Source organism: Gobio gobio, assembly GCF_949357685.1.
Source record: "Gobio gobio genome assembly, chromosome: 8".
In the NCBI taxonomy this organism is placed as follows: domain Eukaryota; kingdom Metazoa; phylum Chordata; class Actinopteri; order Cypriniformes; family Gobionidae; genus Gobio; species Gobio gobio.
Window position 1 is genome coordinate 41,967,491 of NC_137114.1, and position 26,862 is coordinate 41,994,352.

Genomic DNA, 26,862 nt, shown 5'->3' on the forward strand with positions numbered 1-26,862 from the left:
ACGAGTCCCGTGACAAGTATGACTTTATTGGCGTTTTGTTCAACAAAGTTTTGCCATTGCAATTAATGAAATCACTTTTTTTCATCTTTACAATAATATTTTTAATATTACAATAATTATTATTATAATGACTTGATGACATGATGTAGTGCAAATGTTTAATTATAATGGACGTATTGCAGGCTTTCGGAATTGACGAACAGCTCCGTCTGTTTATTTGGCAGTATAAAACTTCAGATCAGGGTTTTTTAACTTATAAGAGGTGCAGAACGCCACATGTCAACTTTTCGGGACTGCACCAAGCAAAAATAAATCGTAACCATTATAAAGAGTAAAGATAAAGCGTCTAACAAGGTCTGTGTGCATTCATTCTAATAGCTTGTTTCCCCCCACGGCATATGGTGGATTATGACGTTTTGCCGGCGTTCCCAGTAATGTCGACCAAGTCTATACTAATATAGCTACTGATGTCTCTATGATTTTTTTTTTAAACATTAATGATAGACATTCAACATTACAGTATAATTGAAAGCTATATATATATACACGCGATAAAACAGGGATTTTGGCATCATTCTGTGTTGTTTGTTCATAATTATAATCAATAAAAAAAAAAATTGCAATTAATTACAGACAAAATGTGCAATTAATTACTTATTTTTTAATCAAGTTGACAGGACTAAATATAATATAATATAATATAATATAATATAATATAATATAATATAATATAATTAATATAATATAATATAATATAATATAATATAATATAATATAATATAATATAATATAATATAATATAATATAATATAATATAATATAATATAATATAATATAATATAATATAATATAATATAATACAATATCCTGCAACCCAATGGGACAAGCAATTTGGAAAATTGATAGATGGTACTGTAATGTAACATAATATGTTTATAATGATGTGATAATGCTGTCAGTACAAATAATTACATTTCTTAATTATGATAATCACAATAATTTCATATATATTTTATTAGTCTAACTGTAGGTGATAATGTAGGTTTGGAACGTTGACTGCGTTCAAGTCCTCCTGGGAAATTTGTATTTATGAGTTGGGAAGTCATGCTCACGACGTCAAGTGTGTTCAAGTCACTTTTGTCAGATCAAGATATAGATGTACCTTCTCTTAATTTACACAAAAACAGCAAGGTTTTTTCATTCTACTTCTAGAAAATGAACAAAGAATGTGCAGGTGTGCTTTGCTTTTTTTATGTTTGAACTAATATGAGAAGCCACTGTAAACTTTATTGATACATAATATTATATTGGTATATTACAATGCTATCATATTTTGTGCAGGCAATTAGCTTATTTTGCTAGGGATGGCACGTCACAGCAAGAAGGTCCCCGGTTCAAGTTTCCTCCGGGTGCTCCGGTTTTTCCCACACAGTCCAAAGACATGCAGGTTAGGTGTATTGGACATGCCAAATTGGCCGTAGGAGTGTGTGTGAGTGTGTGTCCCAGTACTCTCATATCTGGTTTGCGTCAGGATGGGCATCCGGTGTAAAACCTGTGCCAAATCTAATGTGTGTGCGTGGATAATTTCGATGAAACGAACCCTGCAAATGAGCCGGACTAGCGCTAGGAAAATGTAATTCACTTATTTCATGTAAATAAAAAAAAAGCCTGACAACGTCACTGCTAAATACCTATAAGTATTGTGGTATTCTGTCATTTTTCTCATTGAGACGCCCCTCAAAGAAAATCCCACACTTCCCTCTGGTATTTACGACTTTGTGGTGGCGTTCATGTGTGTTCAACTCGTAAATACGATCTTGAACGCACCGTATTGTGCCGAACGTGTCTCATCCAATCAGATTTCAGAGTTGGAACCATTTGTTTTATAATAATGAAGTTGCTTCAGTGAGAACTCTTGGCTGTCATTCACAACTGTCAAGATTCCAATTTTTCATGATGACCACAGGAAGTAAGGCTCTTCCAATCTGTCTTCTCTAACCAAGAGAGAGAACGACATAGAGACAGACAGACAGAGAGGCAGCTCAGACTCTGGGCTTATCCGCCACTTCCTGCAGCACCTCAAGAGTCCTGGTGCAGATGGAAACAAACTCTCAAACCCTCCAGAGAGAGGCAGTAACTAGGACATCTCAGATGCCTGGCAGTCACCACGGCATCTCAAAGGGTGTAAATAGCTCTCTCCCTGAACGTGACAGACACCAATTACATAAAACACCTCAAAGAAACACAAGACATAGACTGAGATTTCAAATGCAGGCCTGGTGCTGCAGGCTGTCCTCATCCTTCCCTTGGGTCATTTTGACTCAAAACTCATTTTTAAAAAGAGTGTTCATCGGAGTGGTCCAAGACCCTAGGACTTTTGTTGCACTTGGACCACGAATACACAAAAGAAAAATTGACTGGATTCGAGGATGATTTTTTTTGTGTTAAAATGTAAAAAAGTAACAAATCCTTCCCTTGCGGGTCAATTTGTGAGGAATGCTTCAGTATACATAGAAAAACCTAATCATGCTCATAAATCAAAGTAAAAATGCTAAAACTCATTTGCTCCATATAGAGCTATAAGGCCATCTACTGGCAAGAGTCATGAAATATCATGTTATGTTATTATTTTTCCACAAGAGTTTGACAAATACACCCAATGTAAGATATTTTGAGCTGAATTAAAAGGGCTATGCATGCAATTGTGAGTTATTTTGATTTCAAGTTGAAAGAATGTGACGCTTAAATTATTATTTTTTTATTATTTTTTGATAAAATCTACTAATTAGGTGAATAAAAGAAAAAATATCTGAAAAACTGTATCTGCTAACAATATTAGCAAAATGAAATGAAATAAGCTTTCTGGACAAAAAAAAAAAAAAGTATAATTTTAGGGCTTCGGGTCATTTTGACCCGCGAGGGAAGGATTTGTTACAAAGTGAGAGGGAGGGATAGGGGTTAAGAGGTTGGAGGTGAAACTCACATTGCACGGTCAGGTAAGCTGAAGCAGACGGGGATATGCCCAGGCTGTTACTAGGGCTGCAGGTATATTTCCCAGCATCCTCTGGCTTCACTCTGTAGATAATGAGGGTTCCATCAATAAAGATGCGCACACGGAGCTTCAGATCACTGAAGGGAAGAGAAGAGAGATGATCTGTTTGAAAAATATTATTAAATGCATTTGTACACGGAGAAGAATAGAAGCTATGATGCCTCATTATTATGAAAGCCTGTTTCTGGCTAGAGTAAATAATACAGAAGATGATTGTGAGAAAGGTTGTGAGAAAAAATACAAGCCATGATTGTTAGATAAAGTAAAAAAAAAAATGCCAGAATTCAAGCTGCAATTGTGAGTTTAAAGGGTGTGATTATAAAAATTTAACAAATTAATAATAAATTATATCTCGCAATTCTGACTTTATATCTCACAATTCTGACTTTATATCTCGTAATTCTGACTTTATATCTCACAATTCTGACTTTATATCTCACAATTCTGACTTTATATCTCACAATTCTGACTTTATATCTCGTAATTCTGACTTTATATCTCAAAATTCTGACTTTATATCTCACAATTCTGACTTTATATCTCACAATTCTGACTTTATATCTCACAATTCTGACTTTATATCTTACAATTCTGACTTTATATCTCACAATTCTGACTTTATATCTCACAATTCTTACTGTATATCTCGTAATTCTGACTTTATATCTCACAATTCTGACTTTATATCTCACAATTCTGACTTTATATCTCACAATTCTGACTTTATATCTCACAATTCTTACTTTATATCTCGTAATTCTGACTTTATATCTTACAATTCTGACTTTATATCTCATAATTCTGACTTTATATCTCGTAATTCTGACTTTATATCTCACAATTCTGACTTTATATCTCACAATTCTGACTTTATATCTCACAATTCTGACTTTATATCTCACAATTCTGACTTTATATCTCACAATTCTTACTGTATATCTCGTAATTCTGACTTTATATCTCACAATTCTGACTTTATATCTCGTAATTCTGACTTTATATCTCACAATTCTGACTTTATATCTCACAATTCTGACTTTATATCTCAAAATTCGGACTTTATATCTCACAATTCGGACTTTATATCTCACAATTCTGACTATATATCTCGTAATTCTGACTTTATATCTCACAATTCTGACTTTATATCTCACAATTCTGACTTTATATGTCGCAATTCTGACTTTATATCTCACAATTCTGACTTTATATCTCACAATTCTCACTATATATCTCGTAATTCTGACTTTATATCTCACAATTCTCACTATATATCTCGTAATTCTGACTTTATATCTCGCAATTCTGACTTTATATCTCACAATTCTGACTTTATATCTCACAATTCTGACTTTATATGTCGCAATTCTGACATTATATCTCACAATTCTGACTATATCAGAATTCTAAGGAAAAAAAGTCAGAATTGCGAGATGTAAACACAATTGTGAGATAAAAAGTCACAATTATCTTTTAAAATGTTTTATTCTGTGGCGGAAACAAGCTTCCATACATTTGTCACACTTATGAAAAATAAAGATTTTTTTAGATAAATAAAAATATAAATAAATAATAATAAGAGAACATTTTATTTTTTACTCTAAGGCAGAAACAGCATTCCATACATTATACAATTATAACTGATGGCAACTAACTGGCATTCAGATGAATATTAGCTTCTTAACCTAAGTAGCTTTGGTTTAAGTTAACTTTATATTATTTTTTTGCTTCGGACCCCTGTTGAAGACCCTTCCTTTATATACGTGTTTGCCTTCAGAAAAATTACTTGTTCTGAGCAAATAAATAGTTACTTCTTGAGGTTAATTTTACAAATGTCAGTGTCCACTAGTGTTTTTACACAGTGGTATGTTGAATGTTCCCATGAACATCCGTCCGCCCCTCACACTATTCTGGCCAGTTTCCACAGAGAGGAACAGACTACAGCCCTGCATAGAGAGGGTCAATACGGCCGCGCTTGGGGGAGTCAGAACAGCTCCTGGCTCGGCTTCAGATGATCAGCATGTTTTTTTAGGCATGTGATGACACAAGCACAGTGTCACAAGATGTTCCCATCCCGGCATAAAAACCTGCTGTGTGCGCCTCCGTGTCAACTGCGCTAGAATTTGCCTTAATGCAGCTGTAGAGGGCTTGAGATTCAGGGATTCTGGGTCTAAAAATATATGTGGCTCTAATCTAAAACCGTGGCAGACACACACAACAGTTTCTGTATTCAAGACTATGAGACTTGGCACAGAAGTGAACTCGATCATAACTTTACTTCTTGAAGTAGACGTTGTCTTCCTCCCAGAACCAAGTGTAGGTCAGGTTGCCAGGATACGCCTCTGCTTGGCACGTAAATTGGGCATTCTGGGATATGTTAACAGTGATGTTCTCAGGTGGTGACACAATGTACGGAGGACCTGGTGGAGGCAAACAGTGACAGGGGTTATAGACAGACTAAAACTGCAAAATTAAGGTTATTTTTAGACTAATATGAGCTGAAAGTAAAGTTGCAATAGTGAGCAATAAAGTTGCAGTTATAAGAAACAAAACTGTGCTTGTGAGGTATAAAAAACAAAATTACAAGAAAGCGTGAGATTTAGACAAGATATTGCAATTATGAGAATATTGTTTGGTCCTGAGCCAAGATCAACCAATTGCCACACAAGACTAATTAACAAAACAATGAACCAGTGACAGGATTTTAAAGTCCCACTGAAGTGCCTTGAAACATTATTCAATGTGTAGACTTAATTTCCACTGAAACAGGAAGTCAGGGCGGGGTATATCGATCAGCTCCTCCCCTTTTTAAAAATAGAGTGGTAGAGGTATGACATCACTTTGTAGGCCAAAACGCGGAAGCGATTTAGCATTTTAGCACTTCCGGTTCCATCGTCCCAAAGTCAATGTTTTTTTTATGGGATTTTGTTTAAATGGCTAAAATAAGGGGCTGAACAGAAACTCAAGACACTTTCACAGTTTATTCTACGACATAAAATACATCAGTATTACCATACTCATGATTTATTTGAAGCCGTTATGTGTCTTGAAAAAGGCGTTTGCTAACAAGTGGCTAAATGGGACTACAGAGGCTGTCGGAGACATCACGTCGAACAGGTAAACTCAGTCCGCTTTTACTGCTGCTTTAACTCAAACCTTCTGGGAAAATGTTTTGAGATAAAAACTGAAAGATTTGTCGGAAGCTTTAGTGATGGTGAAGTCGAGCGACTGTGGTGTAGTTCGTTTATAGCCAACCTTTAGCTTTTAACTTCTGGCAACTGCATTTAGGCTTCAGAATTCATAAAAGTTATGTTCATCTGTGATAATTATCTTGATGGACAAAACGTGCAAGTATCATAAACTTTTGTTGATCACAGAGCTTGTTTTTTGTGATAATCCAAAAGCCTATGGGAAAATCCTATTTGGTAACCAGTGTGATGCTAACTGTCATACCTGCACCACTCTATAGCTAATACCGTTATATCACAGCTCGGCCAGAGCCATTGAGCTAGGTAAAGCCATAGTTGAAGCCTCATCTCCTCCATATGGCTTTAAAATATAGCATTATGTGCAGAATTCAAATGGATCCGATATGTTTTCTGGTCTCTGCCGACTCACGCATATGTGTTATCTGTGTTATAGTGTCCCTGGACCGTTGTGGCAGTTCACGTGACACTAACGTGAAACAAGACTTCATTCACAATGTGCCATTCACCATGTAGAAAATAGTATGTGTGAAGAATTGACCGTTCGCAAAGACCCGCCCCCTTTAGTTACTGTTGCTATGTCCGACAAGCCGCGCTCTCACACACACACAAACACACACACACACACACACACACATTCTCACGCAGTGAAAAACACATCGCAGAGCATAGAGGATACTGACAACACACTGACAGACAGGACAGGTTACTTTTAATATGAAACAAAGACTCAACTCTAAAATATTGTCATTTTTAAATAAATGTAAACAATAAATACCGTATTGTGGCTCTTTAATGTGTGGTGACAGGTGACAGCGCCTCAGTTAAAGCTGCTTGTGAACCGATCATATTTTCCGTCTAGTTCATTTATAGTATCAAATAATCATGAATGACCTTCAGAAGGAATGTTGTTTCAACCGCGGAAAGACGTCAGTACACAGTTTTTCAAGTTCAAGTCCACCAACGTTAATCTACAAACTCTCTTTGTCGAACATGGCGGATTCTGCGAATGGCGGATTATGATTGGTCAGATCGCCTGTCAATCAAACTCCCAGCAAAGGGTGAATTGACCGATTTTAGCAGCAGCTTCAGTGTCTATTTACATTGTAGGGGCGGGACACTTTAGATTCTAGAGAGCATTTGATTGGACAGAAAATCCGAAGCTGAAGTACAGAGTGATGTCATTGATCCATATTGGCGGAAGGTTTGAATTAGCCTGGCTCCGCCCTCCCACGTACTTCCGCTCAATTTTCATTTTCCTTCAGTACTCTGTCTAAGACTGCGGTACTATCCATAGATATCCATAATAAAGGCTAGATGTCTTACGGCAGAGTCTCTAACGTCATCACCGGTGGCCATCTTGTCACAGGCAGGGCTGTGTGGTACCTGATGTAAGGCGAGTGATCTGCATGAACACAAATACTCTTATCTCACTGAAATCTTGACGGATTTACAAATGGTTTGGTTTCTCACAAAAGTTTTTAACGTGGCAATAACTATGGATGCTTGAACAAATAATGAATAATTTTTCATAAGTATGCAGTGTCCTAACAACATCTCTGACGTTTATAACAAACCAAACAGTTTGAAAATCGGAAGAAAATTGAGCAAGTTATGGTTATTTAAAAAGTGAAAGCACCCATGAAAACAATGTTACGAGTGAGCGAGCTGCCTGTGACAAGATGGCCGCCAGGTGCGGACGTCGACCTCCATTGGCCACCAGCACGGACGAGACATCTAGCCTTTATTATGGATATCTATGGCGGTATCAGTGCACAGAGGGAGTGGCTGAGAACGTGCTCTAGTTTGAGATGGCATACGTCACGACCAAACTTTAGCGATTGGTTATGGCAGATCCAGAGTGGCTCTGGGCAGATCCGATAGTTTTAAACTTCAACAGAGAACCCGCCTTCAAGGAAGTTAACGCTTGTCAATGGAGAGTGGCCAGACTCTCTGTACAAATGAAATGTACGAGAGTCTGGTAAGACCAGGCTAGGTTTGAATGAATTATATCTTCTAAATGCGAATTTTGTCGTTGTTTTGAAGCACACTAGCTTATAGATAACAGTAAAGCTAACATATTCATACTAAAAGCCAAAAAAAAAAGTTTTATTTCATGGGGACTTTAAAGCATAACCAAGTAAAAGGCAAACCAGGCTGTGAAACAAAACCCAAAACTATTACATTATTATCTTTTTTTTTATTTTTTTTTAGAATTATATTTCTTACTCATGAGAAACTGAAGACACAAGTTCACCGCTAACAAGCTTTTTGAGTGCACATTCAAAAACAAAATTAGCAGCGCTAGCCTTTTGCCCGCTAACTTTCTTTTTCTTAGCATATTTACTGCAAACACATTTTGTGTTTGTTTATATACACCAAGGAAGCAGAATTATTGTCTGTGTTAATCGACTGCACGCCACAGATGTGGTATTCTTTTCAATTATCCTAATCCTCCACTATGTTTATCTGTGTATATAAACCTGTCTAATAAAGACAGCAAGGATACTACTGTCAGACCTTCCCACAGAGAATATTATCCTTCCCACATGAGACTGTCACTGAAATTGCCAATAGACTCTTAATTAGACATGTGGGTAGGCAGGAATACCGTCGTGACACTCGGACCGCTGTGAGATTTGTGGGTGCACTGCAGAAAGATACAGCGTGAGCATTGCTTTTAGCACAAACAAACCTATGACTAGCTGTGAAATATCTTCTCATTTGAATGTGTAGACTATGCTCAGCTTCCTGGATGTTTCCTTAATGTGCAATAAATGACACTGCATCTAAGGGGATTATTGACAGTAGCGCAGCTTTGCTTATTAATGAAATCGCGAAAGGCATCACTTGAAAGCATCTAAAAATATCCCTGGCGGTGCTCATGCTCGTGTTATTGAAGCAGGTTTTAACTAGAGTGCCTCTCCAGAGGCTTCATGAGAATATTGCTTTTTGTAAAAACAATATTGCTAGTTTACTAAACAAAACAGCCCATGGCCAAGGCAATTTTGGCTCGGCACAGTTCATATGTGTCTCCATCTGACTCACTGGTGCTCAGACGAGAGCAGACGATTCTCTTCTAAATCCCTTATCTCTCATATATGGTAGATGATCCGATATTATATTTAGTTTCAATGTTTATGTACTTTCTCAGGGGTGCGTTTCCCGTACCAACAATGTAACTCGCTGATTAACTTCCATAGCCCGATGCATCATTGGAGAAACTAGAAAACAGTCACGACACCTCGGCTACTTGAAACACATTGGTTCAACAATATCTGCCATTTATGTTGTCACACGCAGGTGGAGGAGTAATAACTTCTGATGCTGCTGTAACAAACATGGCACCTAATGACTTTTTCACTGTTTGTTCCATGTCATATTTGAGGTTTAATTCATCACGGGTTCCCTCTACGTCATACTCTGAAGCTCCCTTACATAGTCTAATACATAAAAAATGCCTCACGGCGACAATTACAACATTCACAGAAATAAATGAAATAATTATTTTTATGATTATTCGAATTACAACATCTCACAGAAACAGATCACAAAACAAATCTAATGCCCTTCAAGAAACTAAATAAAGCATTAAAACAGTAAAAAAAATGTTTTGTTTCAACTTAAAAAAGCCTCAAAATGTTACGTTTAGTCAACTTGAAATGTGATATTTGAGTTGACTAAACTTAACATTTTGAGGCAGCACAAACACTTACTTTTTAAAGTTTTTCGATAACTTTCATTATTATTTTATTCTGTTGACAGCCCTATTTTAAATATTAACAAAAATTAAGATGTCATTGCAATGCATAGAATGTAGATAATTAGCTTCACCTTTAATACTGTGACCCAAGCCAATTACTGTCTTTAAATTTTCAAGCTTAATATTTTTCACACACAGCATAAATTGGTTTTTATACATGAAATTAAATAAACGTAACAAATTTATAGGAAATTATTTTGGGCTCCTTTGAAACAAAAAGTTGGAAAACCATGCATTAAAATATGTTATATGTAATATAATATTTATTACATATCAGCCAGCCCTTAACAGGTAATGTAGGGAGCATGGACAAGAAGCTCCACATATCCTGTACATAGTGCTCTGTGATCACACGTGTCCTCTAAATTCTCGGTTTCCCAGCGAAGGCTGTGTGTTAGTGTGCTGCTCTGTATTCACAGCCATGCTCCACTGCCATAAATCTGACTGCAGTGAAAGCCACAAAGCCAGTGACAGGCAGCTTGCTCATGTTTGCTGTCATACTGTACACGGTCGACGGATAATAAACTGAACCGCTTCATCATTCTGTACTAACGCTAAGGCCATATGGGGAGAGACTGTGGTACCAGTACCAGGTGCTGACTCAAAGCGAACAAGGATCATTCTGTTTGCATGTGCATGAAGCACACTTATCAAACAGATCCACTCAAGATCTTTTTCAAGATGACATTTGATCCATGGCTTAAATGGACGGACTTGCCGATGATGGAAATATGTATCCCTTTAAATCTTTATACTGTATATTCATTTGTTTCCAACAGCCAGGCCAAAAGGTATAGAAGCACATTTCTGCCACATAAGAAAAAAATCATGCGTTTATTATGACATGATGACATACTAAGTCTAAAGGTAAAGCGTAAATTATGACAAACTAAGTCATATTTGGGAGATGAAAAAAAGTCAATTGAGCTAAAAGTCATCATTATGACAGAAAGCGTAATCTTTTATTTTTTATTTTTTTATGTCAAAATTGCACATTTTTGTCATAATTATGACTTTTATCATTATTTCTTTTTATGTAATAATTAAAGGGGTCATGAACTGAGAAATCAAATATTCTTGACATAATCATACTATAATAATATCCTGTAAGTTTCAGAAATGAAAGCTTCCTTGTTAGTCCAAAAACAGTAACCAAGCTACAGTAACCAAGCTTTTTTTGTAACCAAGCCCAGCGAACGACTCATTGTGGAATTTGCCTATCAATGAGGTGAAAGACCGCCTCTGCAGAAGAAAATCAACGCCTACTTCATCATTGCAACTTTGGCCCCGCCCACTGGCGTGTTAGTGAGATGACGAGGACATAAGAGCAATACAAGATGGACTACAAATAACATTACCTTCCAAAGGATACTAATGCTAGGAATGTGCAAGTAGGGCTCGCTGCAGCCTGCAGTGGATATCCAACTCCGCCCACATCCAAGTGTGACGTCAGAAATCCCGCCCTGCAGCTAATTTCATTGGTTACAGTGACGGGTAGGTTTAGAGATCAGTGTTTGGTGTAAGCAATCAGTACTTAATTCGTTACAGTGACGGGTAGGTTTAGGGAAAAGAGTTTGGTGTAGGCAATCAGTACTTAATTCGTTACAGTGACGGTTAGGTTTAGGGAAAAGAGTTTGGTGTAGGCAATCAGTACTTAATTCGTTACAGTGATGGGTAGGTTTAGGGATCAGTGTTTGGTGTAAAGCAGTGGCGGTTCTAGACCACGGTAACTATGGGGGCCAGGCAGGGGCCACTTGTGCTTTTAGGGGGCACACGTTAACATTTATCTTAACCAGTAGAAAATTAGGTAGTTCACATAAAAATTCTATCTATTTACTCACCCCCATGTCGTTCCAAATAGGACTTTCTTATGTTGAACACAATATTAACTTATTTAGTTTATTAAACTGTTGTATAAGATCAGTAGGCTAGGCCTATCGCATTTGCACTCATGCTATTCTGGGTAGAAGAACTCGTTACTCATGTTATATTGCTTATACTGTAGTCCATATCATGATGTAAATGTGAGGGCGTTTTCACACTGGCAGTTTAGTTCGAATAATTGGTAAGGGGAACTGAATTCGAGACTGCCTGAAGGAGGTGGTCTGAGCTCGGTTGCGCAAATTGCGCTCGAGCTGTGCTGCGATTCATGGGAATGTGAAAGCAACAAGCTAATACGACTAGCGGGCCAGTGGCGGACCACTGGAGGCAAAGTTGGCGGCCCACCGGCGGCCCGCTGGCATTTTGCTCATCGTTTTCCTAGCGGACCACCGGCGGCAGCCACCACTTTTCCGACAGTGGTCCGCTACCAAGCCGCTGGTTTATAATAAATAACTGGCCACCCACGGACGATCCACGGGTCATATGATTCACAACTGGGTAATTATAGTTAGATCCAATATAATATTATTTTATGCAATAATGAATCAAAAACAAAGTAGGCCTACACAACTGCTAATAACCATTGTAGGCTATATGTATTTTTTTTGATAGAGGCAACACAAATGCGTAGCTAAACAAATGGAAATAAACAAAATAACTATAAACATTATGATAGCCTATTCAAAATATGTACTTTTGTTAATATATATATATATATATATCTATATATATATATATATATATATATATATATATATATATATATATATATATATATATATATATATATAAAAGGATACATAAGATTGTATTATATATTATAAGATTAAGACTCGGGTGCGCAAGAAAAGTAACCTGCGCATGCATTTTATCAGATGACGATGTATTTAGTTCAATACAACACATGTGTAAGGGATGATAGTGTTGATGATTTACCTTGGATACGAGCGAGAGGGAGCCTGCGGTGTATTCGCGGTGTAGAACGCGCTCTGACGCGGACCACAACAAACGTGCCCAGTGTAAAAACGCTCTGAGACTAAAACTCAGGGGCATTTCTGCCGCATATCTTGAATTTTATGGACATTCTAGAAGCACTGAAATGGTTTGGTTAAGACATTCTAACTAATACAGGTTTTGGAACAACACGAGGGTGAGTTAGGCCTAGGTGTTTTTATTTTCTTTTTGGGGGAACTAACCCTTTAATTTATTCCCAGATTATTGAAAGTCTTTTATTTGGCCATGTAGCTACTGTATCACTCTGTCTGCAGTCTCTACACGTGAAGTAAAATCATTTCAAGTTCATTTATTTATTTGAAAAGTAATGTATCTGTAATATGATCATGCATGCTCAATTTATAAAAGTAAAACTAAACCATTTATTTTACATGTTTTGTAGCCTACCTGCTCTCTGTTAGCAGACTCTTCGCAAAGTTAGCATAGGCATAAAAACAAACATCTAATACTCTATAAGCAACACTGGACAATTGGATAAAAAATATTATTTCTCGCTATATGTGAACAAGACTGAAATGACATCATTTTCTGTATCTTTTCTCGGGTATGCCTATCTCTGTCATATTCGCACATGAACGGTTCTTTCATTGCGTTGGTCATAATTTATCTTTGGCTGCATCTTCCTAATTCTGAATATGATCAAAGATTACATATGTGGACGTGTTCGGAGAAATTAGCCATTGAAAAAATATATTTAACCAGTAAATGAACGAAATGACTGAATGGAATTCAAAGTCGTCAAGTCAGTAAAATTAATCAGTAGCTATCACTGCTGCGTGTGGGTGAAGTTACACACAACACAACGTGTATAAAGAGATCTTATTTTATCTATAATCAAGTGCGTAGCAACCGCTATAGCCCGCGTTTTACAACTATTTGAGCGAATGCAGACTGAGTGACGAATCATTCATAAACAGACTACATGCGTCCCACAGCGCGCAGCCTCCTCATTGCTTCTCTGCATTGGTTATTGGTTATGACACAATAAAGTGCTCTTTTCATCACATACCGCCACAGCAAAAAACGCACATTGCAACCAGTTTCAGAAAATTGTTTGGTGCGATGTGATTCCAAATTTACGGGGGCCAGAGGGGGGGCCAAGCTTGTTGACACGGGGGCACCGGCCCCCCTGGCCACCCCCTTAGAACCGCCACTGGTGTAAAGGCAGTCTCTACTGTCATTGATATGACCAATAAAATCTTAAAAATCGGCTGCAGGGCGTCATTGGCCTGGCCTCTGACGTCACACTTGGATGTGGGCCGGGTTGGACATCCACCGCAGGCTGCAGCGAGCCCCTTCTCGGAATGTGGGGGGGGTTTTCAACAATGTGAATGTCTCAGTTGAGCATTATTTATTAGTATTCGGTACATTTCACTGTGGATTCTTTGGTAAATTAGTAAATAAATGCCACAACATGTAAGTAACCATGTTAATTCTAATGCCTGATCTGAGACCAGTGATTTCTGATATGTAATGATTCATGTACAGTCTATGTGTCAGTAAATCAAACCAGTGACTAAACGATCAACTTCACATTGTGTCTCTTAGTAGGATGAAAATATTCTGTTATTTAAGCTGTGATTAAATTATATATAGAAAGCGATCAAAGAACGCTCCCTTTGCAATCGCTGGAGCTGTCAATCAAACAGCACAAGTTTATCACTGACTGAGTACTGGATTCGCACCAAAACTCCCATCATAATCAACAAATCTCTTATTTACACTGTGTTTGAACTGTAAGTTATGATGAAATCATTCATTAGTGTGCAGAAATTGAGTTGCAATGACGAGATCACAGCATTCATGCGCTCAACATGTCTGTGATCGGGTACAATGCTCATCACTGCAACCTTTCATGCCACAATCTAAATATAATGCCATAGATCTGAATATAATACTATAATCAACACTTTTCATGATTAGTTAACCTTGAGAGCTGTAATAGTAAAAATATGCTAAAAGTTTTAAAAAGAGTTCATGTAATACTAGCTATTTCGAATGCAAAGACATCAGCCAATCACAGCATGGCGTTTACACTGAAGACACGCCCCTTCAAACAGAGCCTTCAGATCAGAGGCTAAAATCAGGGTAGCAAAAATGCCTTTTATTAAATTAAATTATGACAATTTTTTATGTAAAAAGCATACTTATATTATAAGTGCACCACAGGAAACATAAAACGATAAAACTAGTCTGACCACCAGCATCGAAATTCATGCCAGCTGATATTTTCAGTAAGGAAGTAAAGAATAGCAGCAGTTATGATAAAGATATATGACACCCTCATGTGAACTACAGGCAAATAAATAAACAAGCCACTCTGAAGGTGAGGGAACGTGTATACAAGGCACGAAGGGTAACCGTAAACCTACACTATATCAACTCCATCGCTCTGAGCAGGGCTGTAAACAGCTTCTACTGGAAGGCTCCATTAGGACTTGAGTGACAGGAAGTGATCTATGCAGATGGAGCGAACTGAACGTATCGACTGCGGCAGATGTGCTTAGAGTGACGAGACGTAAAGGCCAGACGTTGACAACGCTGATGTGTCCATACGCAGATTCACTGAAAGAGACTAATTAACCAGGGAGCACCAAGGGATTTGCATCTTTGCAGCTAGTATTGACGTAGCGGGATGACCACAGTAACAAGTAAAAGGACAAACATTGACCGTGAAGGACGTTTTCTGGCTTCTCCCGACTATCAGTACCGGAAATTGCCTTTTTGTGTATTAGATGCGCCTGTTTATTGTATATGTATCTATTTTCTGGAGATGGAAAATCAATGGATATGTGTTGCAAACAGAGATTGCAGTCCTCACCTTGCACCAGCAGGCGGGTTGTGTGTAGCGCCTCCCCCTGGTCACTGTGGGCACGGCAGCTGTAGGCCCCACGGTCCTCCCGCGTGATGGCCTGCACTGTCAGACTGCCGTCAGTCACCTACAGAAAGAGTACAAGCACAAAACATGGGTTAAAAAGTTAAAAACACAAAATGTTTAAAGGGGTACTTCAGCGCTGGGAAGATGAATGTGTATTTAAACTGCCTGGGTCATTTATGTAGTAGAAATGTAAAATAATTTTTGAATTTGGTGTACATTTCCTGTAAATTTCTGTCCAAATGTCACTTCCATCACAAAACGGTCACCAAATATGGAACCTTGAGACTCAGATCTTTCCAACGATATGTGATTTGTCAAGATTAGAAAAGATTTTGATTGTAATGTAGTTAAAATAAATGTTGTAATATGAAACATGACACCGCCCACTAGGGGAGGAATTGAAAGTACCGTTTCCATGGTAACGCAACGTCCAATTTCAAAGCGGTTTTCACAGGATGAATTTTGAGTTCGCAAGCTTTCGAAAGATACCTAATTTATGAAAATTACTCAAATATATGATACGAAAAAAGGCGGTCAAAAAAAGAGTGCCAGGTGTCCCGCCAGCGGGACGGTGACAGTTAAGATTAATATAATAAATATAATTAATATAATATAATATAATAATATACATTTTAGTATATTTAATAGTATTGAATTAACTTTTTTACATTTTAACTATTAACATTTTGTGCTTTCTAAAGACCAGTTGAACTATTTTGTAACAGTGAAAAAAATAATAAATATAAAAAAAACTAACCAAATGACATGTATTACATTTATTTCTGCATATATTTATTTATTTCTACTAATAAGCATTGCTATAAAATTGTTCAAACTTGTAAATAAAACTGTATGAAATAACTTCAATTGATATTTTAAATTGAATTTTTAAATAATATTCAAATCTGACTATATAACCCGAATTGCATTCGATGTTGCATTTTCAAAAGCATATTTCAAACAACACAAAGTGTAAAAAGAGATGATGCATTGTTTTGCTTGTGCACTTTGAAACAACCCAATCAAAATAGATCAGTTTTCACATCTGAGCCTGAAAGTGCAGTTGCGTCTTCCCGAACAGCACACGGGTGACATGAATTATTGCGTAGGTTCCTGACAGGACGTTTTAGAAGAGGAGTGGGTCGAGTCTTATTCCCTGCACGTCAATTGCTTTAGCCAGAGGAGACTGGCCTTATTGTTCCTCCCACACAATATCCCAAGGTGTGTCAAGTCCTGCTGGACGGTTGACACAATCCTCCCGGCCTGTTTCATCACCATCCTGTCGCTGACAGACACATCACACTGATGACCCAGGCGGGAGGAGGTAATAAACTCTCTCAAACACTGTGTGTGTGCAGAGAGATCTAATTTAAACACACTGCTGTGGAGGAGGGCAGGGTGAGAAACCGGCTCGGTGCATTGAAACGAGACATCTGTGCCTCTTGCTGTTTAGTGTGTGTATTCCTTCATCACATTCCTCCATTTCTCTAACTTCTAGCCATGGAAGCAGGGAAAAGAACGGAGGACCACCGGCCTCCTCACCACTGTTCTTAAAGGTGAGGTCACGACACACTGCTTTTGAGTAAATGTCTGGGACTGTGGCTGGTTAGCACTGGGAACGCCTTTTAAAAGTAAGAGCCAAGAAGCTGAAGCAGAGTGCTTTCTCCTCACAGAAGAAATAATTAAATATAGATTTGATACAATCTAATTGCAGCCGAATCGAGATTAATCACAGCGTATGGGGCAATTTACTAAATGTGACGTGGAGTTGCTTAGGCTGCTGCCAGCATTTACTTTCACTGACATAAAAGTCAAGTGGGATTGTTTGCGGCATATACAGCTCTTTCCTCAGAGTCCAAATACTGTGGTTATGTTGGACTGGAAAACATATGTGACACTGGACCACAAAACCAGTCACAAGTCTCACGGGTATATTTGTGCCAATAGCCAACAATACATTGTATGGGTCAAAATGATCGATTTTTCTTTTATGCCAAACATCATTAGGATATTAAGTAAAGATCATGTTCCATGAAGATATTTTGTAAATGTCCTACCGTAAATATAACAAAAATGTATTAGTAGTAGTAATATGCATTGCTAAGGACTTTATTTGGACAACTCTAAAGGCGATTTTCTCAATATTTCGATAGTTTTCAGATTTTCATAGTTCATAGTTGTATATCGACCAAATATTGTCCTATCCTAACAAACCATACATCAATGGAAAGCTTATTTATTCAGCTTCCAGGTTAAAAAATTGACCCTTATGATTGGTTTTGTGGTCCAGGGTGACATATCTTAGGTTTTATAACACCTAACCATTTTTTCTTATCAATTATAATATTTTTTTTTGTCATTCAAATAAAAAATAAATACAAAAAGTAGCTGTTTTTTTTATATTTCGTTTTAGAACGCAAAGACATTCCGATTCATAATCATTTGAATATATTGTTATTTAAACAATAATTGTAATATTAATAATATTTATAATAATAATACAATTATTTATTATGCTATTTATATGTATATACTGTATGTTACATCATGCATCTGATTAATAATCATTTTAATAACATTTTAATTAAAACAATCATAAATTATAAAGTATTATATGTAACATGCATATTATATATGTGTGTGTGTGTGTAATATAATATTTTTATTTGTATATATAATTTAAAAAAAACATATCAATAATATTTTAATTAAATAATTCATACTGCTAAAGACATGATAAAGTCTTTAAAAGTAATTTAATAATAATAAATTAGAATTTTACGTAATAGTTCAATTTAATAATTAATAAATAGATACAAATATTCTGCAGGCATACCACTGTGTTTGATTGATATTTTGTTATATAATGCAAATGTGGGAGTTCACGCCTCACCCACCAAACAGCTTATAAGACATCACAAACGTGACCTTTTGGGAATACGCTCCAATGCCGTGGAGCGAAGCCACGGGGTGGGCGAGTAACCTTGCTAAGAGCGGTCACGAAAGAAAAACAGCAGCCAGCCATCACTTCCTGTTCATCAGTCGCCGGTGAGTAAGAGTGGCAGGCAGAATACGGCAAATGGCATTCAAACACTCCTCGTGTAAATGCTAGCTGTGACCAAAAGCACGCTGGGAAATGCGGAACAAGACGAACGCGGCTAACAAAGGCGGTGCAGGTGGCTACAGTCTGGAACAGATGAAAGTGAACATTCAGATGTAAGACAGAAGCGGCTATACTGTCTCTCTTGTCTTTTATTTGTCTGTTTCCTCAGGGATATCTCCTCTGATGTGCTGAGAGGCAATGCCTACTGGAGCCAGACTGACTGCCTGTTCTGTCAAATCCCGCGCCGCCTCCTCCCTTGCAGCCTGCATGCAGTGTAAGTTGGAAACACGCTTGTCAGTTTTTCTCCATTCCCACTGCAGGCGTGTGCTCTTCAACTGTCAGACCCCCGACGTGGGCCCCGACTGACAGAGCCTTTTCTTACAAATAGCTTGTGATGATTCACGCTTCCATTTCAAAAAGAAAAATGAGACCGTACAATTCACTGCAGACCAAATTAATGGCTAGACTAAATTCACACTGGCTATGTTTGGAGACAATTTTCTACTTTATCGAGCCAGCAGCTAACCAAAATTAAATGCTACATCATCTGAAACTGTATATATAAAACAATATAATATAATATAATATAATTGGTGCTGGGCAGTCGATTAATTGCTAAATAAAAGTTTGTGTTTACATATGTGTGTGTAATGTGTATAATTATTGTGTATATATAGATACACACACATGCATGTATATATTTAAGAAAAATATGTTGTATTTATATATTAAATATTTATATATAATATCAATTATATAAATATATTTACAGTATATACATGCAAATATTCCTTAAATATATACATGAAGGAGTGTGTATTTATATATCCATAATAATTATACACAGTACACACACATATATCATGTAAACACAAACTTTTATTTTGGATGCGATTAATTACTATTAATCGATTGCCCAGCACTAAATATAATATAATATAATATAATATAATATAATTTATTTAAAAATAATTTAACGCAAATAAATGAAGCTGCGCCATTAACGTAATTTTCGTCACGCCTGTAACTCTGGTAAGAGGAAATTTCCATTCTAACTCTTGAACCCAAGTTTTCAGTGATCCAGGAATCGAAATCATTCAAACAAACAGTCCAAAACAGCGCTAATGTAAAGAAGACCAGGCTGATTACATCAGACATATCAGAGAGAATAGTGACTCACATTGCGTTTTAAGTGAATTATTCATTCCAGTGTGTGCTTTGCTTTAAAACACAAGCTCTGTCGTATTCTGCGATTGTTTCTGAAGAGCGCAATTTTGGTGTCGTACAGTAAGCGCGTGAGAGTCTGTTATATTGATGCACAAAGAACAAACCGTGTATGTGTACGCTCTCGATCACTGATCGCACGCTGCATTCATGTACAGACACATTTCAGTACATTTGCGTTGTTTCCACACACACTCGGGAAGGATAATGTTTGATTTGTCATGTGTACATTGTTGTGATTAGTAATCGTAGGTTTATGCAGTCAAAAAGTTTTTGGCGTATCCATGTGGTCCTGTTCGGTATCACAGCTTGACTCGTCTAAAATTAAAACAATCTTGTTGTTGTTGCTCTGTACACACACTATACACTGTGAATTCTGTAATGTTTTTTTTCATGGGTGCTTAGGTGTGTATAAACTTATTATATAATATAATTATATGGACTCCTTATATTTGGTGTCCTTTTGGAGTCTTCAAGGATCCTTGAATCGTGGAGAAAATACAGTTTTCTGATTGTTTACTTTGCTGGATATAGCAAATGATGACAAAATGAATGTGTGTAATGAGATAAATGGCGAATGCTTAATTTTACGATAAGCGTGCAATTAATCGCGATTAATCACACAACAAGAGTGCGATTAATCGCAATTAAAAATGTTCAAGGAGTGACAGCCCTAATTATAATATAATATAATCAAACAGAACACAGTTACCATGTATTTCTTGTTGCTGGTCAGCTGATCCCCCTCTCTCAGCCAGGTGACCACCGGCTTGGGGTTTCCAAAGGCAGTGCAGGTCAGAGTAATGCTGCCACCCTCCCTCGCCTCCACGTACTGCGGTGGCGTGTCCGCGAACGTAGGGGGCGCTGGGAGAGAAACAAAGGACAAGTTGAGTACAGATTATTTTATATTTAATACTCTCACATGTTCAGGACCCCATAGTGAATGTGTAAGGCTCTTTGTTGAGTTCTGCATCCACAGAGAACAACCACTAGCTACCAGTATCATCCAGATCGTCATCCTCAATGCAATCTGCACACATTTTTACACCAATTGTGGGCTGAGCTGAGATGATTGCAGTGTTGGTAGTAGGCTACTAAAAGTATAATGAAAGTAAACTTAACAGGAGTTGTATGCCCCATCAAAAATCTCATACAGAGATATAAATAAAAAAATCTAGAGCATGATTACACAAGTTGGTTTGCCAGGTAAAAATACGTGCAAAAAGTCATAGTTAACTGTGTCTGACATAAAAACTACCGTACTCTAGTCATATTCCCATGAAATGATAAATAACACAAAAAAATTCTGTTATGTTTTATTCATTTCGTTTTAGTAAATACAAATGTGACCACTTTGGTTTTCCTGCAGAGTCGGGATACTTTTAAGTTGTTGCCTTGGGTAAATTGTTTTCTGCAGGTTGATTTCCACCCCGTAGGTACAATTTCGGCACTCCACCACCCCCAAAACACCCCCTAGACGTACAAATTCAGTGGAGAATTCGGCCACCCGAGAAAATCACTATTTTTGGGCTACTTTTGACTGGTCATTGGGCTACTTTTGTTGCACAGACTTGGCAACCCTGGCGAGCACTGCCTCGACTGCAAAAAAACGCTACTTCAAGTGAAAGCAGCAGCTGCGCGCCGATTCCACCGCTTTCTGCGTCCCGTATGAAAGGGCCTTAAGTGATTGCTGGTTGTTTACTCACCCAAACCCAAGTCTCTATTATGTGATTCAGGACCCTTTTTCAATGAAAGTCTATGGGGTTGAATCGTTGTTTTGCCACCAATCTATAGGCGGAGCGTGTGTAAGGCCACGGGTCAAAAATGAATGGGGGCTTGAGCCAAAAATGCACCTGCACATTTAAACTGAATCTAGTAATAAAGAGAATATGAAATTACAAGTGTCGATCTGCTCTTGTTGCATCATACTTTTTACGTATTTTACAGCATTGCCAACTATAACCAATCGCACGCGACTCTGTTGAGCTTATGAATGCAGGCGCTCAGATTTGTCATCACTGAAACCCAGGAGTTTTGTTCAGTGCGTGAGTGTGCACTTTCGCGAATAGTCTCATCAAAAACTGATAAACATAAACAGATTTGGGGATTGTGCTCTTGAGAGCGCCAAAACTAATATAAATCAGTTTCTATTTACAACATATTTTTGCAGTGTTGAGCAATGTAGCCAATCACACACATATCTGATGATTTCCTGAACGCAATGGCCAATCAGACGTGTTTTAGTTAGAATCCCCTCACCACGCAAAATATATGTTTAGCTGTATTAGTTAAGGCAAAGTTTAGGCTATATTTATTATTGGCTGCCATGCAAAATCACGCATACAGTATGCTTGCCTGTTTGTGAGCATAACCACTTTAATAACAAGAGCGTTTATGCTGGGATGTACAAGTTGTTGATAGGCAACATGTAACTATTTCATCACATTCTATTTAAATGTGTTTTTAAGAAGGAATCGCATTCGCATCTAGCCTTAGTTCACTTGGTTCACCATCCGCCCGCCTATGCACCAATCATAACATCTGATCACAGTGAATGTGTAGAACATTTCAGCATAATTGTGCATAATCACACCTATCTATCAAGTTGTAATACAGGTATAAACAATCTCTAGGAATATGTATTGTGCACTTGCAGCAATGAAATCTTAACTTCCTCTGCATGTGGGTCACTGTTAGTCTATAGCAGTTTTGCTTTCAACAGCGCAAACACCTGGTGAAAAACAAACAAAGCAAGCAATTAATGCCTCTGAACATCTGTCCATCTGTGCCTACCATGAGCTTTTTCATGCACGCTCCAATCTGTTGCAGGCTAAACACTAGGGAGAGGAATTTATAGCCCAAAACATCTTGCTCATCAAATCTCTAAAAATATGTATACATTTTCCCTAGGGCTGCATCACAGTGGTTCAGGCACGTGCAGAGGGGGGGGGGGCTTTGGGTGCTCGAGCCCCTGCCCTTTCTCAAAATGAATCAAAAGTGCCCCTCTCAGACAAATATCAATGATAATATCGTGGTCAATAAAACTAAATAAATGTGATTATTATAACATGACAATGCATACCATAGTAACGAACGGCACAAAAGTCGGACAATTTCTGTTGAGGCGTTGCCATAATGCGTTGCTATGAGTTGCGTGCGTTTTGATTGACAGCTGATTTTCCACTGTTCGGAAACGGCTCTCGAGCCAAATATGGTCCTTTCAGAGAGTGTGTGGCATCACGGGAAAAAAGTAAACCAATATTTTTTTTTTCATCCATAATCAGAGCTAATGTGTTGATTTAATTACAAAGCTATATATTAGCTATATATTTTAAAGTATTACACAATTCACCAATGCCCGTTTGTCATGTATATACACCAACCAATCGTGATCTGGCAAAGCAAGTTCAAATTCCATTGGGCGATGTGAAGCGGTAATTTTCTGTCCTTATTCATAAATCGGTTGAAAATTACATGGACAGACGAACTAACATTTGTGGAACGATTTCCTGCGGTTTGTCTCATTTTATAAATTGCATCACTGACAAAATGGATTTTAACTGACAACAAACAAATACCTGCACAAAACCACAGCAGCAAAAGTCGCATTAATGGTAAGTAGTGTTAAATTCACTTGTATTTATGTAGCCTATATTGATACACCGTTTACTATTTCATGAAACTATCAAAGTTAACAAAACCCAAGTGCCACCGGCACCTACAGGCCTATTGTGAAGTGTAGACTGGCGAAATGGTTACGTGAAAGGACTTTATTATACTATTTTTGAATATTATGCAGCATTATGAAATAAGTCTCTTATGTTCATCAAGCCTGCATTTATTTGATAAAAAAACAGCAATATTGCGAAATATATTAAAATAATGGTTTTCTATTTTAAAATAATTTAAAATATAATTTATTCCTGTGATCAGAGCTGGATTTTCAGCATCATTACTCCACTCTTCGGTGTCACATGATCATTCAGAAATCATTCTAATATGAGGATTTAATGTCAATGATGGACACTGTGATACTCTTTTCAAGATTCTTTGATTAATAAAAATTTAAAAAGAACACAATGTAATAAAATTTCACAATATTAGGCTAATGTTTTTTCTGTATTTTTGATTAAATAAATGCAGGCTTGATGAGCATAAGGATATATACATGCAATATGTAAATATAAATATATATATAGTTCAAAAACCCTTTATGATGACCAAAAAAAAGAGGACCGTGACGTCGCCCGGTACGGCGCAGCCGGGGCCCCACCCTGGAGCCAGGCCTGGGGTTGGGGCTCGTATGCGAGCGCCTGGTGGCCGGGCCTTCCCCCACGGGGTCCGGCCGGGCTCAGCCCAAACGAGCGACGTGGGGACACCTTCCCGTGGGCCCACCACCCACAGGAGGGACCGTAAGGGGCCGGTGCAGAGAAGATCGGGCAGCAGTCGAAGGCAGGAGCCTAGACGACCCGATCCCTGGACACGGAAACTGGCTCTTGGGACATGGAATGTCACCTCACTGGCGGGGAAGGAGCCTGAGATTGTGCGTGAGGTTGAGAGGTTCCGACTAGAGATAGTCGGAATCACCTCTACGCACGGCTTGGGCTCTGGAACCACACTCCTCGAGAGAGGATGGACTCTTCACCACTCCGGAGTTGCCCATGGTGAGAGGCGGCGGGCTGGTGTGGGTTTGCTTATAGCCCCCCAGCTCTGCCGCCATGTGTTGGAGTTCACCCCGGTGAACGAGAGGGTCGTTTCCCTGCGGCTTCGGCTCAGGGATAGGTCTCTCACTGTTGTTTGTGCCTACGGGCCGAACGGCAGTGCAGAGTACCCGGCCTTCTTGGTGTCCCTGGGAGGGGTGCTGGAAAGTGCTCCAACTGGGGACTCCGTCGTTCTACTGGGGGACTTCAACGCCCACGTGGGCAATGACAGTGACACCTGGAGGGGCGTGATTGGGAGGAACGGCCCCCCTGATCTGAACCCGAGTGGTGTTCAGTTATTGGACTTCTGTGCTAGTTACGGTTTGTCCATAACGAACACCATGTTCAGGCATAAGAGTGTCCATCAGTGCACATGGCACCAGGACACTCTAGGTCGTAGGTCAATGATCGACTTTGTGGTCGTTTCATCTGACCTGCGGCCGTATGTCTTGGACACTCGGGTGAAGAGAGGGGCGGAGCTGTCAACTGATCACCACCTGGTGGTGAGTTGGATCCGAGTCACCAGTTCGGTGAGGCCATGGAAAAGGACCATCGGCTGGCCTCGAAGAGATTCTGGCAAACCGTCCGGCGCCTCAGGAGGGGGAAGCAGTGCCCTACCAACGCTGTTTACAGTGGCGATGGGCGGCTGTTGACCTCAACTGGGGATGTCGTCGGACGGTGGAAGGAATACTTCGAGGATCTCCTCAATCCCGCCATCACGCCTTCCATTGAGGAAGCAGAGGCTGGGGGCTCAGAGGAGGACTCGTCCATCACCCAAGCTGAAGTCACCGAGGTGGTCAAGAAACTCCTCGGTGGCAAGGCACCGGGGGTGGATGAGATCCGCCCTGAGTACCTCAAGTCTCTGGATGTTGTGGGGCTGTCTTGGCTGACACGCCTCTGCAGCATCGCGTGGCGGTCGGGGACAGTGCCTCTGGGATGGCAGACCGGGGTGGTGGTCCCTCTTTTTAAGAAGGGGGACCGGAGGGTGTGTTCCAACTACAGGGGGATCACACTTCTCAGCCTCCCCGGGAAAGTCTATGCCAGGGTACTGGAGAGGAGAATACGGCCGATAGTAGAACCTCGGATTCAGGAGGAACAGTGTGGTTTTCGTCCCGGTCGTGGAACACTGGACCAGCTCTATACCCTCTACAGGGTGCTGGAGGGTTCATGGGAGTTTGCCCAACCAGTCCACATGTGTTTTGTGGATTTGGAGAAGGCATTCGACTGTGTCCCTCGCGGCATCCTGTGGAGGGTGCTCGGGGAGTATGGGGTCCGGGGTCCTTTGCTTAGGGCTGTCCGGTCCCTGTACGACCAAAGCAGGAGTTTGGTCCGCATTGCCGGCAGTAAGTCAGACTTGTTCCCGGTGCATGTTGGACTCCGGCAGGGCTGCCCTTTGTCGCCGGTTCTGTTCATAATTTTTATGGACAGAATTTCTAGGCGCAGCCAGGGGCCGGAGGGTGTCAGGTTTGGGGACCACGCGGTTTCGTCTCTGCTCTTTGCGGATGACGTTGTCGTGTTGGCCCCTTCTAACCAGGACCTTCAGCATGCACTGGGACGGTTTGCAGCCGAGTGTGAAGCAGCTGGGATGAGGATCAGCACCTCCAAATCCGAGGCCATGGTCCTCAGTCGGAAAAGGGTGGTTTGCCCTCTTCAGGTTGGTGGAGAGTTCCTGTCTCAAGTGGAGGAGTTCAAGTATCTAGGGGTCTTGTTCACGAGTGAGGGGAGGATGGAACGGGAGATTGACAGACGGATCGGTGCAGCTTCTGCAGTAATGCGGTCGATGTACCGGTCTGTTGTGGTGAAGAAAGAGCTAAGCCGTAAGGCGAAGCTCTCGATTTACCGGTCAATCTACGTTCCTACTCTCACCTATGGTCATGAGCTTTGGGTCATGACCGAAAGGACAAGATCCCGGATACAGGCGGCCGAAATGAGTTTTCTCCGCAGGGTGGCTGGGCGCTCCCTTAGAGATAGGGTGAGGAGCTCAGTCACTCGGGAGGAACTCGGAGTAGAGCCGCTGCTCCTCCACATCGAGAGGGGTCAG

General features: G+C 39.3%; 1 protein-coding gene across 4 annotated transcripts in view; it reads right to left on the bottom strand.

Moving 5' to 3' along the window:
* LOC307131121 (protein turtle homolog B-like) overlaps nucleotides 1-26,862 on the bottom strand; it is a 96,200-nt gene that overhangs the window by 17,479 nt on the left and 51,859 nt on the right. For all 4 annotated transcript variants that reach the window (XM_079824607.1, XM_079824609.1, XM_079824608.1 and 1 more), the window contains exons 4-7: nucleotides 20,834-20,985; nucleotides 15,738-15,855; nucleotides 5,331-5,472; nucleotides 2,984-3,129 (exon numbers count right to left, since the gene is read on the bottom strand). In XM_079824607.1, the coding sequence (XP_079680733.1) occupies nucleotides 2,984-3,129; nucleotides 5,331-5,472; nucleotides 15,738-15,855; nucleotides 20,834-20,985 (558 nt within the window). The remainder of the gene's footprint in view (nucleotides 1-2,983; nucleotides 3,130-5,330; nucleotides 5,473-15,737; nucleotides 15,856-20,833; nucleotides 20,986-26,862) is intronic.